Source organism: Camelus ferus, chromosome 4 (assembly GCF_009834535.1).
Source record: "Camelus ferus isolate YT-003-E chromosome 4, BCGSAC_Cfer_1.0, whole genome shotgun sequence".
Taxonomy (NCBI): domain Eukaryota; kingdom Metazoa; phylum Chordata; class Mammalia; order Artiodactyla; family Camelidae; genus Camelus; species Camelus ferus.
Genome location: NC_045699.1, coordinates 69,045,813 through 69,062,013, shown reverse-complemented (window position 1 = coordinate 69,062,013; position 16,201 = coordinate 69,045,813). Strand labels below are relative to the sequence as shown.

At 48.7% G+C, this 16,201-nt stretch overlaps 1 protein-coding gene across 2 annotated transcripts in view; it reads right to left on the bottom strand.

Annotated features, from left to right (window-relative positions):
• Positions 1–16,201, bottom strand: part of NUP188 (nucleoporin 188) — a 41,913-nt gene continuing 25,712 nt past the window's right edge. The window contains exons 21-44 of one of the 2 annotated variants that reach the window (XM_032478592.1): positions 15,176–15,296; positions 14,994–15,060; positions 13,988–14,116; positions 13,541–13,680; positions 12,618–12,724; positions 11,394–11,600; positions 11,104–11,273; positions 10,352–10,421; positions 9,870–9,937; positions 9,125–9,320; positions 7,374–7,451; positions 6,991–7,076; positions 6,610–6,755; positions 6,162–6,343; positions 3,810–4,010; positions 3,560–3,652; positions 2,997–3,155; positions 2,542–2,679; positions 1,829–1,903; positions 1,513–1,746; positions 1,269–1,400; positions 926–999; positions 686–815; positions 1–602 (exon numbers count right to left, since the gene is read on the bottom strand). In XM_032478592.1, coding sequence (XP_032334483.1) covers positions 426–602; positions 686–815; positions 926–999; positions 1,269–1,400; positions 1,513–1,746; positions 1,829–1,903; positions 2,542–2,679; positions 2,997–3,155; positions 3,560–3,652; positions 3,810–4,010; positions 6,162–6,343; positions 6,610–6,755; positions 6,991–7,076; positions 7,374–7,451; positions 9,125–9,320; positions 9,870–9,937; positions 10,352–10,421; positions 11,104–11,273; positions 11,394–11,600; positions 12,618–12,724; positions 13,541–13,680; positions 13,988–14,116; positions 14,994–15,060; positions 15,176–15,296 — 3,180 coding nt within the window. In that variant the 3' untranslated portion in view covers positions 1–425. The remainder of the gene's footprint in view (positions 603–685; positions 816–925; positions 1,000–1,268; positions 1,401–1,512; positions 1,747–1,828; positions 1,904–2,541; positions 2,680–2,996; positions 3,156–3,559; positions 3,653–3,809; positions 4,011–6,161; positions 6,344–6,609; positions 6,756–6,990; positions 7,077–7,373; positions 7,452–9,124; positions 9,321–9,869; positions 9,938–10,351; positions 10,422–11,103; positions 11,274–11,393; positions 11,601–12,617; positions 12,725–13,540; positions 13,681–13,987; positions 14,117–14,993; positions 15,061–15,175; positions 15,297–16,201) is intronic. The other variant, XM_032478593.1, reaches the window with a different exon arrangement.

The window sequence follows — 16,201 nt, the reverse complement described above, 5'->3', positions numbered from 1 at the left end:
TATCTATAAACAGTATTTTAATATTTGTATAAATAGACCACAGTATTACCAAAAACTGCAAGAACAGAGCATGGAAAACAGATTCTCAAACCCGTGCACACAGCCTCTCCTGGCTGCACGAGACTGGCTCCCTGTCTCTCCCTGGGCCAGAGTCAAGTGCTTTGGGGACCGCCTGAAGGGAAGGAGTACACCTCTTCGGGGCATTCTCAATGCAAGGGCAGCAGACTCATGGCTCCCCGCCCTACTGTTGACCTTTTGATCTATTACAAAAATAATGCCGGGGCGGTGGGAATTGTGGCTACTCTGGGAGAGTGACAGGAGCTACTCTCTGCCCCAGATGGGGCCCAGCAGGCCTGTAGCACCCCGCTGCCCGGGGCTGCTGTGCGGGCTGGTGGACAGTGGAAGGTGAGCGGCAGACCGCTATCCTATCTTTGCACGTGTCGGACGAAGGCCTGCACCAGCTGGATCAGAGGCTCCTGACTCTCAGGGCTGGCCTTGGAGAGAGACGAGGACTTGCCCTGAGGTGAGGGGAGGACGCCAGCAGCAGGAGAGCTGGGGGCTCCTCGGCGGAAGTAGCGCGAGAGGCTGGAGAGCAGTGTGCTCTGCGAGAGAAGCAGCACCTGATGAGCCTGGTGCCCCCACCCCCCAGGGCTGTCCTCAGGGCCCCCGGCTCTGCCCCTCCTACCAACTCCGAGCTGAGCTCCTGCTTCATCCGCTGCTTGTCCCGAGGGTGCACAGCCGGGTCCCTAAGGTAACGCATTGCCTGGGAGATGAGCAGGTAAAAGCAGTTCTCCATGGTGAACATCAGGAGGGACCTGCAGAGGGCGGGTTTGGATACGGCTGCAGAGGGTCAAGCTGGCAGTTGGGGGGGCGTTGCCAGCCCAAGACCACCCCAACCCGAATTCCAGAAGGAGGGCTTTCTTACTTCAGTGTTCTGGTCCCTTCCACCTGTGTGCTGAGTCCCACTGCCTGGGTGAACGGCTCCTTTTTTTTGTCCAGCTGGAGGAAGAAAAATAAGTGGTTAAAAAAATAAGGTAACAGCACCAGTTCCAACATACTGAGAGCTTCCTACTTTGCAGATCCTACGCTAAGCAGTTTTATCAGTTCCCTCATTTAACCCTCACAATAATCCCTACAGGTAAGCACCATTATACTGCATGAAGAGAAACAGGCTCAGAGAGGCTACATAAATGTGCCCAAGGTCGTGGTCAGGAAGTGGTAAACTGGGAGGGAAACATGGGTTGAGGGGCCAGACAACAACAACTTACCTCTCCAAGCATGTTTAGGGCCACATTCACTGTGGCCAAAAGGGTTCCGAAGGAGGGGGCCACTTCAGAGTCAAAGGTGGGAGTGGTGAAGTTCAGGGCAAACAGGAAGTTGTATTCAGCGAGGTCCAGGGACTGCAAGGCAAAGCAAAAGCGACGTAGGGCCCAGCAGGACCCCAGGCAGCTCTTCGTGCACAGCAGAGCCTTGGCGGCTCTGCTGGGAGGCTGGTGGCACAGCGGCTGGTACCTGATCCAGCAGGATCTGACAGACGTCCGGGGTGAAGTGGCGCAGGGCCGCCAGGGTCCTGCTGAGGATCTTGAGGAGGCCGTACTGGACCGTGTGCAGGGCTCGCTGCTCTGAAGCCTGTGTGTCTGGACTGGGCTGCTTGGAGGAGGAGCAGGAGGGGGCAGCCAGGGTGGCTGTGGGTGGCCGCTGAGCTCGGGGGGCAACAGCTGAAGGGATGCCCTCCCCGTTTTTGTTCTGGGGAGAGACAAGAGATGGATGGAGCCCAGAGAAACCAGGGTGAGGCGGGCGGGCAGCCGCAGCGGGCAGGGGCTGTTACCTGCAAGTAGTGCTGCAGCATCTTGCGGCTGTGCAGGAGGGAGGTGCAGGCCTGGCACAGGTAGCCCAGGTTTACCTGGAGCAAACCCAGGGGAGGGTGAGGGAGAGCCTCGTGGCAGCAGCACAGCCAACTGACGATCTTCCAACCAAGCGGGGCTCTACATGCTGACAACGCGTGTGTCCTGCCCCCTGAGCACCCAGCAGTGCTCGCTCCCACATTCTCTGAACTCAGAATTGTCAGCAAGCACGCTCACTGGCAAACTCGGGGTCAGCAGATGCCGGGACTGTTTCCTGGGGACCCAGCCACATCTGGGCATGGTATAAGGTCCCACGTAAATAAGTGAGGATTATGTTCCCATTTTACAAAAGAAGAAAAAGGCTTAGAGGTAAAATGACTTAGCCAACGTCACTCAACAGGCAAATGACCGGCCTGACTCCAGAGCCCATGTTCTTTCCTTGCCCCCACCTCAGGCTGGTTCCCAGCTTCAAGCCTGTCTGTTTCTAAGGGATGTCGGACAGAGCCCAGGGGCTTACCCTACAAGGCTGCCCTATGCTGTGGAGGGAAAACTTGGCTCCAAAGAAAGCAATGTGAAACCGAACCCCGTGCTACCTAAGCAAAAAGCCCATGTCCCAGGAACAGGCCTGCCATCCACTCACCACTCTGTCCCCTAGCATTTCCCCAGACCCTCCAGGAAACCGTGTCTGAGGCCCCACCTGGACGTCTCTCATGAGCTGAGGCAGGTGGAAGTGCCACTCCTTCCGGAAGCTGGACAGCTGCAGGATGAAGCCCACGGTGTGATCCGCCTCCTCCAGGCATGCCAGACTCTGCACCGTCCTCACTGCATTGAGGCACTGGGAGGGGGAACACAGGGACCTGCCATACCTGTTCCTGCCCTCCTGGGGAAGGACAGGTTCTGGGCTGACAAACGCTTAGGTGGCGGCACAACAGGTGGCTTGGCGTTACAACTGAGAGGTTTCTGTCTGAGTTGATCCCAGACCCTTCCCCTCACTCAGCAGGGCAGCCCGCCGCTTAGCCTGTCAGCCAGCAGTGCTTACAGCACCTCAGAAATGTGAGCACCAACACCCCCCACCGCCAAGCCTCAGCCCTAAATGGCCCAGACACCCTTGAACCCTGAGCCCCGAACTCTAAGATGCTGGCAGTCCCTCACCTGTAAGGTCCGCTCCTGATGAACACCCACGAAGTCCAGGGCCTCCATCAGGAAGTTGTAGCGCAGAGTTTTGAGGAGCCGTTCCATTAAAGACATGGACAGGCGGTAGACCCCCGGCCAAGAGGGGGCGTCCAGGGACTTCCGAGAGGTGCTGGGTGTCTGAGACACAAACAGCAGACAGGATCACGACACGTGCAAAAGAACCCAGCTAACACGTATAGCAGGGCCTCCTTGCAGCCCAGCAGCTAAGGCAGCCTAGCTGCTCAGAGGAAAAAACCTCCTGGAATGGGCATGGCCACTGGCTGGCCACCAGCAGGGCCAGAGCGAGGCCGAAGCCAGCAGTTACAGCAGAAAGAGCACTACAGAGACAGAAGCATCCTAGGTTCTAGACTTGGGTCTGTCACTGACTAGCCGTGAGCTTCTCTTGCAGGAAGTCAGTGTTGGGTCAGGGAGGATTCTGTACCGTCAGCGCATGAGCGAGGCCACTAAAGAGAGCAACTTCCAGGGCAAGTGGAAGTACCAAGGGGGGTTGGGGAGGACACTGGCAGGACACTGGCACTCACCTGCACTGTCCCATTGGTGCTGAGCTGGTACACACTCAGGAGCGGCAAACAAATGCTCTGGGTGATGCCGGCGCCAGCCACTGCTGTGGCTCCCTGGGAGGGAGAAACAAAGAATGAGATCAAAGCTGTCCCCGCAGCCGTCCTGCCCCGGGGCAGGTGGAGCTCTCGGGCTGAGAGAACCACAGGCAGTGTTAGAACCCACCCAGCACAAGCAAAGATGCCCCCTCCTGCCCTCGGGCTCGCCTCCTACCTGCTGGGTGCGAGCCAGCGTGAGGAGCAGGTGCAGCGCGGCCTCGGTGAAATGCAGGTTCTGCTTCACGCGAAGGCTCACCTCCAGGGTGGTGAAGAGGGTTGGCAGGATGGGGAGCCTGCGGGTCACCTGCAGCCATGAGTCACCATCCTCATCCACCTCACACAGCTCCTTGGCCAGGTGCAGGCCCAGGACACACACCTGCTGGGGCCCAGGGGCAAAGATGGGTAAAAGGGAAGGACGCAGTGTAGGGGGAGGAGGAGAGGAAGAGGACAGACCTCACCCAGCCTCCAAGTGAGCGGGCTGAGACAGTCCTGCTCTGCTCTGCCTCTGGCGACCCTGACCACCGCCCCCCAACACCACCCAAACTGCCATCAAGCCCTGTCAGTGCCACTTCCAACCCTGCCACCGCATGGAGCCCTAGTGACCTCCCCTCCTGCTGCACTACTGCAATCACCTCCTCAACAGTCCTTCCACCCTCTCTGGATGCTCCCTACTCAATTCTTCATGCCAGGGGCATTTCAAACTTATCTTTGACCATGACTGCCCAGAGTAATACATACTTATGCTGCACTCCAGTATACACGTATTTATATATTTTCATGAAACAGGAACTACCCTTACTTCCTACAAAACATGCTGATACTTTCTTTTACACTTTATTCTACTTCATTTAAAAAAAAAAAAAGCTGGTTGTAACCAATTGAGATCATTTCAAGACACATCAGTAGGTCCTGACCCAGAGTTTGAAAAACACTTCTCTACACTATATCCAGTATACTCTTTCTAGAGTACGAATCTGATTTCTCTTCCTTGCTTAAAATCCTTAAAAATTGTTTCCTGATTCACTGAGGATCCCAACCAAAGACCCTGACAAGTCTGCTGGCTGTCTAGCCCCCAGCTCTCAGGCCTCACCCCGGCCTGGCTGACACCAGGTGACTCTCACCCACAGCTCAGCACTCACTGTTCTCCCCGCCCGACTCTACCAATACCAAGCCGAAAGGGCGCTTTCACTCTGAATCCCCAGATTAGATAAGAACCTCACACTGCACGTTCTCCCTGTGTTTCTCCCCTGCAAGACTTGCCACAGTGGGACTGCTATGGGTAGTGCGGCCACTTTGATAGTGTTGATACTTCCAATCCAAGAGCACAAGAAATCTCTCCATTTCTTTGTGTCATTTCGGATTTCGGAGTATAGGTAACCTCCTTGGTTAGGTTTATTTCTGGGTATTTTGTTGTTTTTGATGTAATGGAAATATTTATGCCAGTTATAAAATTCTGGCTTTTGAAGTGAAAAAAAAAAAGTGAATGAAGGGCCACAAATGGCAAAATAGCCTTCTTTCTTATGGATGAGTTGTATTCCAGTACATATATACATGCTGCATCTTCATTATCTATTCAACCATTGATGTGCACTTAGGATGCTTCTGAATCTTGGCAATTATAAATAATGTTGCTGTTAACAGCAGGGTATATGTATCTTTTTTAATTAATTCTTATTTTGTGGTTGGCTTTATTCCTTTGATAACTATGTAAATTTAAAAAGCTAAAGCTCTAAATGTTCTTAGAAACAATAAACAGTACATACATGTAAATTTAAAAACACATGTGCAGTAAAAAAAAAATGAGCTATCAAGCCATGAAGACATGGAAGAAACTTGAAACATATATTATTACTAAATGAAAGAAGCCAGTCTGAAAAGATTACAAACTGAACAATTCCAACCAAATGACATCCTGGAAAAGGCACAGCTACAGGAACAATAAAAAGATCGTGGTTTCCAGGGGTTTGGGGAAAGGGAGGGAGGGAGGAATGAATAGATGGAGCACAGGGATTTTAAGGGCAATGAAATTATTCTGTATGATACTACAGTGGTGGCTACATGTCATTATGCATTTATCAAAACCCACAGAATGTACAACATCAAGAGTGAACCCTAATGTAAACTATGGACTTCGGTTGATAATAAATAATGTGTCCATATTAGTTGTACCAAATATGCCACACTGATGAGGGATGTTGAGGGTAGGGGAGTATATATGTGTGGGTGAGGAGGGCTATGTGCAAACTCTCTGCATTGTCTGCTCAATTCTGCTATGATCCTGAAACTGATCTAAAAAAATTAAGTCTATTAATTTAAAAGAAAAAAAAAAAGACTTGCCACAGTGGAATTTCATCGCTTCTCTGCATAGTCTGATTTGTTAACTTTCTCCATCAGGCTGTGACCTCCATAAGCGCTGTGATTACGTCCTGTTCATTAACCACCCTAAGGCCTGGCACAGAGCAGGCAGTGGTTCTCATCTGTGGATGCATGTGGGAAAGATAGACCATTTCCCAGGGAGCTCCCTCACCCCGTCACGCTGGTCCTTGTGCCGGGGCCGGGAGCAGTCGTCAGTCTCCATGCTGTCCTTATCCTCTGTGGCACTGCCTGACGCCAGACTGTGGCGGGTCTGGTCGAAGAGTGCAATCACCTCTTCTTGGAGGGTCTCACAGACGTTCAGCACCAGCTGGGAGTACTGGGGGATGTCACTCACTGCAAAGCAGACAGGGAGGGGACACTGTCATGCTCACTGCCGGCTCCGTCCCAGGCAGGCGGCAGGGAGTGTAGAGTGCTAGGAAGGAGTGTGCCTGTCCCATAGGTAGGGAGAAGAAAAAGAGTCTTCCTGAAGATGACAGTTTCAAGACTGAAAACTCAATCCTCACAGGAGAAACATCTGGCTCTAGAGGAAGCCCTGCCCAGGCCGGCTAGCAGCAGGGGCTGGGCGATCACTGTGCCCCCAGCTCCTCTCTGCCCCTCACCTCTCATCTCCTTCATCTGCAGCACCGTGATGAATGCTGAGAACACCTTGGCCTTGGTCTTCTCCATGAGTTGCTGGTCTGCCTGCAGCACTCCCTCCAGGATCTCTGTCAAGGGTCCAAGGATATCATCCACAGAACCTAACTCTCTAGAAACAATATGAAGAGGAGGGGGAGGGGAGGACACACCTCAGAAAAAGGCCACAAACTCCCCATGCTCCCTCTCAGGACGCCCATGGGGCAGTGCGCCGCACATCAGGTGTCTGCCTTCAGTCCCGTTCCCTAGGATGGAAAGCCAGCCCATTTCACACCCACTTCCTCCCCTTCAGGAAGGCGAGGGTCAGCAGAAGATGGCCAGGCCACCCCTCCTGGCACGGGGCTCACCTCTTCCACTGCCGGAGGAGGATAAGCAGCAGAGTGCACATCATGGAGCCGAGGCGGAGGCAGTTCACAGAGGTGGGGACTAGGAGCTGAGGGGAGACAGCACAGTTAGAAGTCAGGGTTCCTGTGAGCCGATGTGGCTGGAAGATTTGAGCTCCATTCACAGGCACCTTCGGCCTCAGGCCTTTCCTTCCCAGCAGCGAGCTCACAGGGCTGGGTCACGGGGGAGAGGCCAGGAGAACTCTGCCTCCCCACTGTAGCCTCAGGCCTCCCAAGCCAACTGAGCCCTTTGACCTGATCGTTTGTGTGGCTGCAGACTCGCGAGCTGCTCTGACCTCGGAGACCTTCTCCCTGGGAGGAATGTGAAATCTCCCAGACACACTTACTAACGCTTTGGTTCCATCGAGCACATCAAGAAAGAGCTGGCGACGTACGGTAGAGTCGGTCAGGTGCATTATCTCTGCCTGTAAGGGAAGAAGAAAAAAATACCAGTTAGGAAAATTTCCCAGACTTAAGGTGAGGTCCTCTGTCAGGCAATCAGTCACTGTCTTCCCAAGTCAAATGGGGCTTGATGGCCCTGCTGTTTCTTTGTCCACCTTAGATACGGACAGAATTCAGCCCAGGTTCACATCCTCCTCCTGACATCCTTCCTCTGCGCAGACCCTTCAAGGCTTCCCAGTGCGCTAGAAACACAAACTCCGCTCCAAGGCCTGGGAGCCCCTGAGGATCTAGTCCACCTGACTATGGTGTCATCCCCGCTGTGCTCATTCTACTCCAGCCCTATTGGCCTCCTTCCTCCTCCGTGAACAGGTGGGCTCTTTCCACTTCTGGACCCCCGTAGCTGTGACCCCAACTGCCTAGACCACCCTCCTCCACAGGCTCTCTGCCTGGGAGGTTCCTCGCACATTCAGGTCGTGCGGACGTCACCTCATCAGGGAGGGCCTCCCAACCACTCCTACCCTACTTAAGCGTTCCCTACCCTGGCACCCTGACTGTCTCCTTCCTAGTGAGCTATCACAATCCCAGACTATTTCTTTGTGAACTTGTTTACAATTTGACTCTCATGGACCACTCTCCATGAGATCAAAGACCTTATCTGCCTCATTCACTGCTGCATCCCCGGCACCTGGCGCATAATGAGCATTCCACTAATATCCATTAAATGAATGAGTAATCAATATCTTGGATTAACCAGATAGGTTTCCTAGGGGAAAAGAGGATGGTGGGATTTTCAGAGCTATAATTCAAGAACTGCTGCCCAAGTAGGGCCTAAAAGACAGGTGACACAAATTATTCCCAGGAGAATCAATCATTCCCTGATTACCCAAAGATAGATGAGCATTCTGATGCGTCTATAGTCTCAGGGGTCCCAAACGACTGTGTCACAGCCAAGCTCGAAGGCTGTGGGCAGTCTGGCACTAAGGAACAAGTCACAGAACTTTTAAGAGAGTGCTCGGAACAAAAAGCATCTATCAAGCTGATGTTACTAATGAAGTCAAGAGATTAATCTGGATTCTCTAGGGCATAACAAGTCAACATCAAGTCCTTACTACACAGCATGATGCTGTCAAAGGACAAAAACAAACAAACAAAAAGGAAAAATGCAAATTCTTCCCAAATGTTAATTCTCACTCTAAAAGACACACGTTGCCAAGACAATGGTCTCTGTTCCTTTTCTAAGAAGACCAGGAAATGCAGTTTCCAGAACCATTGAAAACAAAGCGGAAGGAGCCGGCCTGCTCACGCAGTTCCCTGCTGGCTGGTCAACAAGCACTCACCTAGCGCCCACAGGGCACGCAGTGTGAGAAGGCAGTCATCCAGGTGTGTGAGAGGTAGATGAAGGGACAGAGCCCCCAAGACCTATCCAGGGCCACAAAGGTGGCTATAGGAGGCTTTTATGAATGTCTGAAGGGATTTAAAATTACTTTTCTGCACTTTTCTTAATGGTCTCTCATTGAACCCAACATCCTCAAACATCCCCATATTAGCCCTGTTGTTTGGCACACAACCTGTTACATTTTAGCTCTCAGGGAAAAATTCAGATTCATTCTTTGTCCCAAGAGGCTGTATCTGCTAGGCATCCCAGCACATCGTTGCTAGGATACCAAAATGAAAACTCGCCCCAGGAGGTTCTTACGTGACTGGTGGCAATGATGAGAAACATCCTCCAGGCGGAGACCAACATCTGATATTCTACCAGGGAGGTGCAGCTGCTGCCCTCTGTGTCAGCCGTGTGAACTGCTAAGGACTTGACATACTCTGACCAGTAGGCAAAGCGTTTCTCACTGGAAAACTTCTTGAGCGTATCTTTTAATGACTGGTCTAATGAGCCCCTAGGGTGTCAAGAAAAAACAAAACCTACAGTTAGGTTTTAAAAGCAGATAGGAATGAGGGTGGGTGTAGCTCAGGGGTAGAGTGCATGCTTAGCATGCACGAGGTCCTGGGTTCAATCCCCGGTACCTCTATTTAAAAAAAAAAAAAAGAAAGCAGATGGGGATGTGATGGGCACAGACCCTTGTTGAGGCAGAGAAAGCAACCCCACGTGGGCTTAAAGGCACACAGCTCTGGATCAGCTCCAATGTGTGGGGCTCACACTTCTTGCTCAACATAATGGGTGAGGCTAAGGCCTTTTCCAGGATTCCTCCTCCATAAAATCCCAAGCACATGGAGTTTGCTTCACAATAACTTTCTAACAATCATAAATGCCATCAATGGACTGGCCAGGGACACAAATGGCACCCAACCAGCTCTGTCCTCTGCCCCGACTTGCGCACTAGGGATTGAACCCAGGACCTCATGCATGCTAAGCATGCACTCTACCATTGAGCTATACCCCACCACACAATCCTTTAATTAAAATCTCAAAAGAGGAAAGGACTCACTTAACTACATAGTATATCTCCAAGCAAATTATCTTCATGATTAGGGCACAGGTTTCCAGGATGCTGGGCTGTGGAGAGGAGAGCAGAGCAGACACCAATCATGATAACCTCTTCCCTGGTACCTCTCACCACCACAGGGGAACAGAGCAGGGACTCAAAACTTGGCAAACAAGAAAGCATATTCCCCGTCGAATGCGAATGGGCATCTAACTTGCAGGAGCCGAAGTGTCAGGTCCACAGTGTCTCCAAGCGAGTGGAGAAGACCACGGAGCCATCAACACAGAACAGGGCATGCCACTCTTTCCCAAAACAGGATATCAAAGGGAGAGGAAGCACGCGCTTCTCTGAGAAAGAAGACCCTAGTGAAGAGAACATTCTGGCTGCTTCATTAGGGGAGGTGTCACTTTCTCCAGCTCAGTCTCACAGCCCAGCCTTTACTCCCAGGGACTTTCGTCACTGTCCCTCCCTCTACCCTGGCTTACCTCAGATGTTTCTGAGGGAGGAGAAAGGGTTCCAAAGAGTGGACTGGTTAAATTCTCCCAAAACTTGGGTCTAAAAAGAAAATACAAGTTGGAAATCACTCTTTCTCTCCATAGTCCTCTCCTCCTCTCTCCACCTCCCCTTGAGGTTACTGCTCCACATTTTTCAGTCCCAATCCTGACAGCTGTTGCATGTGTCACGTGCTCCTACATAAATGCAAAGGACTCCACATATAAAATTGTTTTCCTCTTAGGAAATACAACCATAGGTCACAGAGTTGACCAATAAGAACTCTCATGACTCAGCCCATCTCTAACAGCCCCAGAGAGGAGTGTGAGGAGGTAAATAAGAGCAGCAGGTGCCCACGTTTAGCCTTTTTAAGGTTCCTTCCCTCTGTGCAAACAAGGTCCAAGAGAACAGCATATCCCATTCCATTCAATGGCTTGAGCAAGCCACTCTTATCGGAATCTACTATTTCTCATGAACAGTGGGTTTTGAGGGTTGGCAGAAGGCGGGAACTCAAAAGGTAGAAACTCCAAGGTAAACACATCTTTACCTTAAAGGCTACACCTGCTGGTGGCAGCATTCAAAAGAGAGTAAGAGTAAAACTCCCACACACTGACCCAGGTACTAAGCACTTCAGTGCATGTGCTCAGTTACCTGTCATAACAAACCTCTCAGATACCAGTGATTGTTACTCCATCTTACAAACAAGGACAAAAGCTTTGGAGGTTAAGTATGGCGTCGGACTCACTTGGTTCTGAGGACCAGCATGGCACTGTCCCGACGGTCCTGCCACAGAGCATGCAGAAAGGCAATGGCCGCACGATGCAGCAGCGGGGGGCACCAGTAGCGATCGTGTTGCTGGGAATCGATCAGCTCCAGCACGGCGTGGAGACAGCTCCACACCCCAAGGCTGAATTCCTGCAGGAGGGGCAGATGAGAGTTCAGTCCCACAGCTTCTGCCAACAACCAAACCCACAGAGCCCAGCACCCACATCCCAGGCAGCCATCTTCCAGCCTTTATCCCAGGTGCAGGCTCACCTTGGAGCCATCATTGCCATCTTTCACCTCCAGATTCAGAAACAGTTCAATGAGGCCTGGTTGAGTCTCTACAGCAACTGTGAGGAATTCCAGAATCATGACTTTGATGCGCATGTCCTCAATCTTGCTCTTCAGTCGGGTCAGGAAAGCATCACGAATGGCAGCTGCATCGTTGCCCAGGCAGGCATACACTGACATTGGGGCTACCTGGTAGAGACAAGGACACATGGGCTTTACGGAGCTCTACCTCCAGAAGGACCACAGCAGGCTCCTGCAGAAAAGTGCTGAAGAAATCTCAGAAAATGCCAGAAAAGGAAACATCCAGACAGACAGCTCTGAGTCAAAAGGACATCACCCCAAACTACAGCAAAAGATGTCCAACAATTTCCAGGAGAAACAGTAACCAACATAAAAAAATGCATAACCTCTCTCATGTTAGTAAGTGCAAAGTTAAGAAAAAAGATAATATTGATTTCCTTATTAGATTAGCAAAGATATAAAAAATTGATGAAGCCACTCTGGCAAGGATACAACACTACTTGGGTTTTAGGAGTATAAACTGTTACAACATGTTTGGAGGGCAACTTCGAAATGTCTAATAAAAATTAAAATGTTCCCTGATACCTATCTAATTTTTAGGAACTGTAAACAAAAGTTTATAGAGTTCTATGGACAAAAATGTTCACTATAGCACTGTTTGTAACAGTAAGATAGAAAATAGCCCAAATAAATTACTCCACTCCAAGGCATGCCATGCAAGCATTAGAGAACGAAGTAGCTTTAAATGTGCCCACATGGCAAGACGGCAGGATACAGTGTTAAGTGGAGAAAGATGGTCACAAAATATGTGTAGTGGAATTCTGATTTTGGAAAGAGCAAAAGCTCACACCCAATCATCCTTTAATACACAAGCCAGACAAAAAGAAATCTGGAACAACGCATACCAACCTACTGACAGGAACTCTTGGAATGAGGAAAGATCACAGGTATCTTAACTTTCTATGTTACATTTATCTGTAATGTTTAAATAAATATTTTAAAATGAGAATGATGTCTTTTATAATAAGGAAAAAAAAACTCTCATAAAACACAACTTGTACGTGTGTGTCTATGGCTATGTAACTTTAAAAGTCCAAGTTAGCTGCTTTTCTTGGGAGAAAGCAAGAGTGGTCTCAAGCACAAAGTCAGTTTCCTGGGGCTTTGACTGGCGAAGTGGGATCCTACCGTGGCCAGACGTTTCAGTAGCTGGATGGCAAGACGTGGCAAGGCAGGGTCATGTCTGTGGTAGATGTATTTGGCAAGAACAGCAATCAGGTTATTCCCATGGGCACCTGAAGAAGTACAGGAAACAGTTTAGACACCAAAGTGTGCCTGATTTAAGTTCTTAAAAGAGGCTGCTATTCAAAAAGGCTCATGTATGTAAGGGAATTTATTCTAGGTACTTGGAGGGCCAGAGCAAATCCAGACGGTTATATCATTCTCTTTTTCTCAGTAGCCAAGAAGAGAGGCAGGATTTGGGGGTAAATAGCTCAATCCAACTCATTAAGCGCAGAAAAAGATATATTTTTAAGAAAATAGTCTTTTGACAAATAGGTTAGAAAAACACATCAAAGCATTTCACTGAAATGCAAAAATCATAAAAATCCCAAAATGATACACTTATAAAAGGTCATTATCCGAACACCTATTTGAAAATGAAGAAACTGAGTCCCAAAGAGATTAAATGAGTAGTTCAAGGTCAAAGAGTAATAACAATCAATACTAAGCAGGCAACAGGTACCAGGTTTTACAGGTACTAATTTAACCTCCACTATAATCTTATAATGTAGATACTGCTCTTACCCTCATATTATAGATGTGAAATCTGAGAGTTGTTTAATAATGTGCCCAAGGTCAAAGCTGGTTGGAATCAGAATTTGAACCTACACAGTCTGACTCTGAACACGTGTTCTTAACCATTATTCTGTCACCAATAGGAGGTGGAAATAAATATGATACACTCTTCTTATTTCTAAGTCCAGGAAGAAATCTGGTGATCATTTCCAAATTTCCTCAAGGAGCAAATCAGAAAATACTACTGACCTCTAAAAATACAGCCTGAAGTACACACTTAAGGGCAGAAATGTTGACTGGAAGAAAATACATACCATGTTGTGTGAGAGCCTGTTCCAAGGGGGACACCACATTAGAAGGAGGTTTCAGCCGAATAACATTGTTGGTGACGGAGAATGCCAGTTTCACTGTCTTGATCAGCAGCTGGCCCTGGCCCTGGCCCTCTGCCCCATCACTAGGGTGCCAAATGGAAACCAAAGTTGATTCAGATAACATGACTTCATTTGCAACATTTGTGCTCTCATGATTTAGATTCCAACAATAATCCCAGAGTTCAACAGCTTCTGTTAGAGGCCCCAGTCCAAACTAGGAGAGAGGAGGAGCAATCAACTCCCTTTGCTACATGCCAGTCTACACAGCAGCCACTAGGTTACATAAAGGCTGCGTCCTAGGAAGAACAAGGTTGTCTTTCTTACACTGAAGTTCTCACAACATGCAGGCACAATAAAGACAAACGAGGGGAGGTGGAGAGGGAGGCCTACCTGCGGGGCTGAGCAGCCATCACCATGTCAATGGTGTCCACGCCAATGCCCATGATATTGATCACTGTCTGTCCTGCTTCTGTGTAGGCCAGGCTGCAGATGCAGAGAGACTGCAGACTGGGTGTGTGACTGGAAAACAGATGTGCTCTGAGTTACTAGAGAGTTGCCAAATTTATTACTGGAAGGGTAGGGTATTGTCCAAAATTGTGGACAATAACCAATTGTGGAGGAGAGGATATAGCTCAATGGTAGAGTGTGTGCTTAGCATGCACAAGGTCCTGGGTTTGATCCCCAGTACTACCATTAATTAATTAATTAATTAATTAATTAATTAATTAGATAGAATTTAAAAACCTAATTACCCCCCACTAAAAAAAACCTAAACCTAATGAACTGGACATCAGTGATACAGATCAGCTCTCTTTGCCAGAGGAAGCCACTCCGATTTCTTTCCTTAAATAGACTCTGGGACCTCTCCTTAAATAGACCCTGAGAAACAATTTAAATGCCCATCCATTAATGGATATGCTTACTGAAATGAACCATAATTAATCCACACAGTGGAACGCACAGAACCATTAAAACAAGACAGATCTCTATGCAGTGGCATGGAAATAAAGTTACAGAAAAGTTAGTACAAACAGAGGAGAAAATCTAGAAGATACACACTAACTTGTTAATAGTCATCTCTGGGAAATAGGCAATATTGCCCTATTTTCCTATGAACCTGCATAACTTTTGTCAAGGTCATTAAAAACATGTGTGTTTAATTTCACTGGGAACAATCCTGTTCCCAATTCATTTGCTCTTCTTTGTTCACAGGGAGAAAGGAGAAACGAACAGCCTGGTGGACAGCAAATCAGAACACCAAGAGCACTGAGCTCTGGGCTCAGCCAAGCTGAGTTCCCTGGAAGAATGAGCAGGCTCTGCAAAGCAGAAGCCCATGTCTTTCCTTGTTCAGTGACAGCAACTGAGAGTACCAAGCCCTAGCAATCCCCCATCATACCTGCTGTGCAGGTCTGTCTCATGGCACAGGTTCAGTATTGCATGAATCAGCTCCAGGATCAGGCAACCTGGACTCCAGAAAAGACACAGGAATGACGTGGCTTTATATGATGACCCGTATCCCAGAAAGACATCCAGGGAGCCAGAGATTCCTCCCACCTTCCCTATCCATGCTTTCCTTACCAATCTGTTCTCTCACACCGTGGGAGTTATAGCGCCACTTGTGGTAGCTCGGAAGCATCTCCTTCAGCACAAACATGACACAGGGCACCAGTCCTTGGCTCTGCGTACTACCAAGCTGCCCCTACAAGAAACCATGCTGTGAGGGCTTATGCCACTTAAGGATAAATCATTTCATTTCTAGAGATGATTTAACTCCAAAACCATAAGTCCTAGACTCTAGTTCAACTAAGTCCAAGTTGTAGGTTTCTTTAGCACAGAGAAGCGGACTAAAAAGACAATGTGACAATGTCACAAAAGGCACCTACATGACAGAGAGGGATGAAGGACAAATCTGGGCAGAAGGGAGGTATCTTAAACATGAAGGATATAGAATTGTTGTTGATGGAGAATGCCAGTTTCACTGTTGTGATCACCAGCCATCCCCCTAACCTCTGTCCTATCACTTGAATACCACAAAGGAGATCTGATACTCAAAATTCTTTGTGCTAGTATTGTTAACATCAGCTTCCTTATTTTGAAAATGAGGATTCTTTATTTGTATCTAAACATCAATATCCACATCTCTATTTCTACACAGAATTGCTTCTATCTTTTTCAGCATTCATTGACTGATTCTTGCAGGCAGGAAGTGTGCTGAGTGCTTTTCATGTGTGGCCCTCTCAACAAGTCCATGAAGTAGAGACCATTTACCATCTCAGTTTAGAAAGGGTCTGAGAAATTCAATACTTGCCTAAGGTCACACAGCTAGTAAGTGGTCAATCTGAAATGTAAACCTAACTCTGACTCCAAATCCATGCTACACAAGTATGTGTCAAACAGAGCTATGAGCCATTAGCACACTGTGTGATCACCTTATTAGAAAACAACAGAGTGCTTCTTGTATAAAATAAGAGCAGTGTTGTATTATGAAACTTTGCTTCAGAAGTATACAAACACACATGTATACTGGGACACAACAAAATATGTACCTATTACCCTGGGATACAGCCAAAATAGCTTGACAGTCACTGCATTACACCATACAGC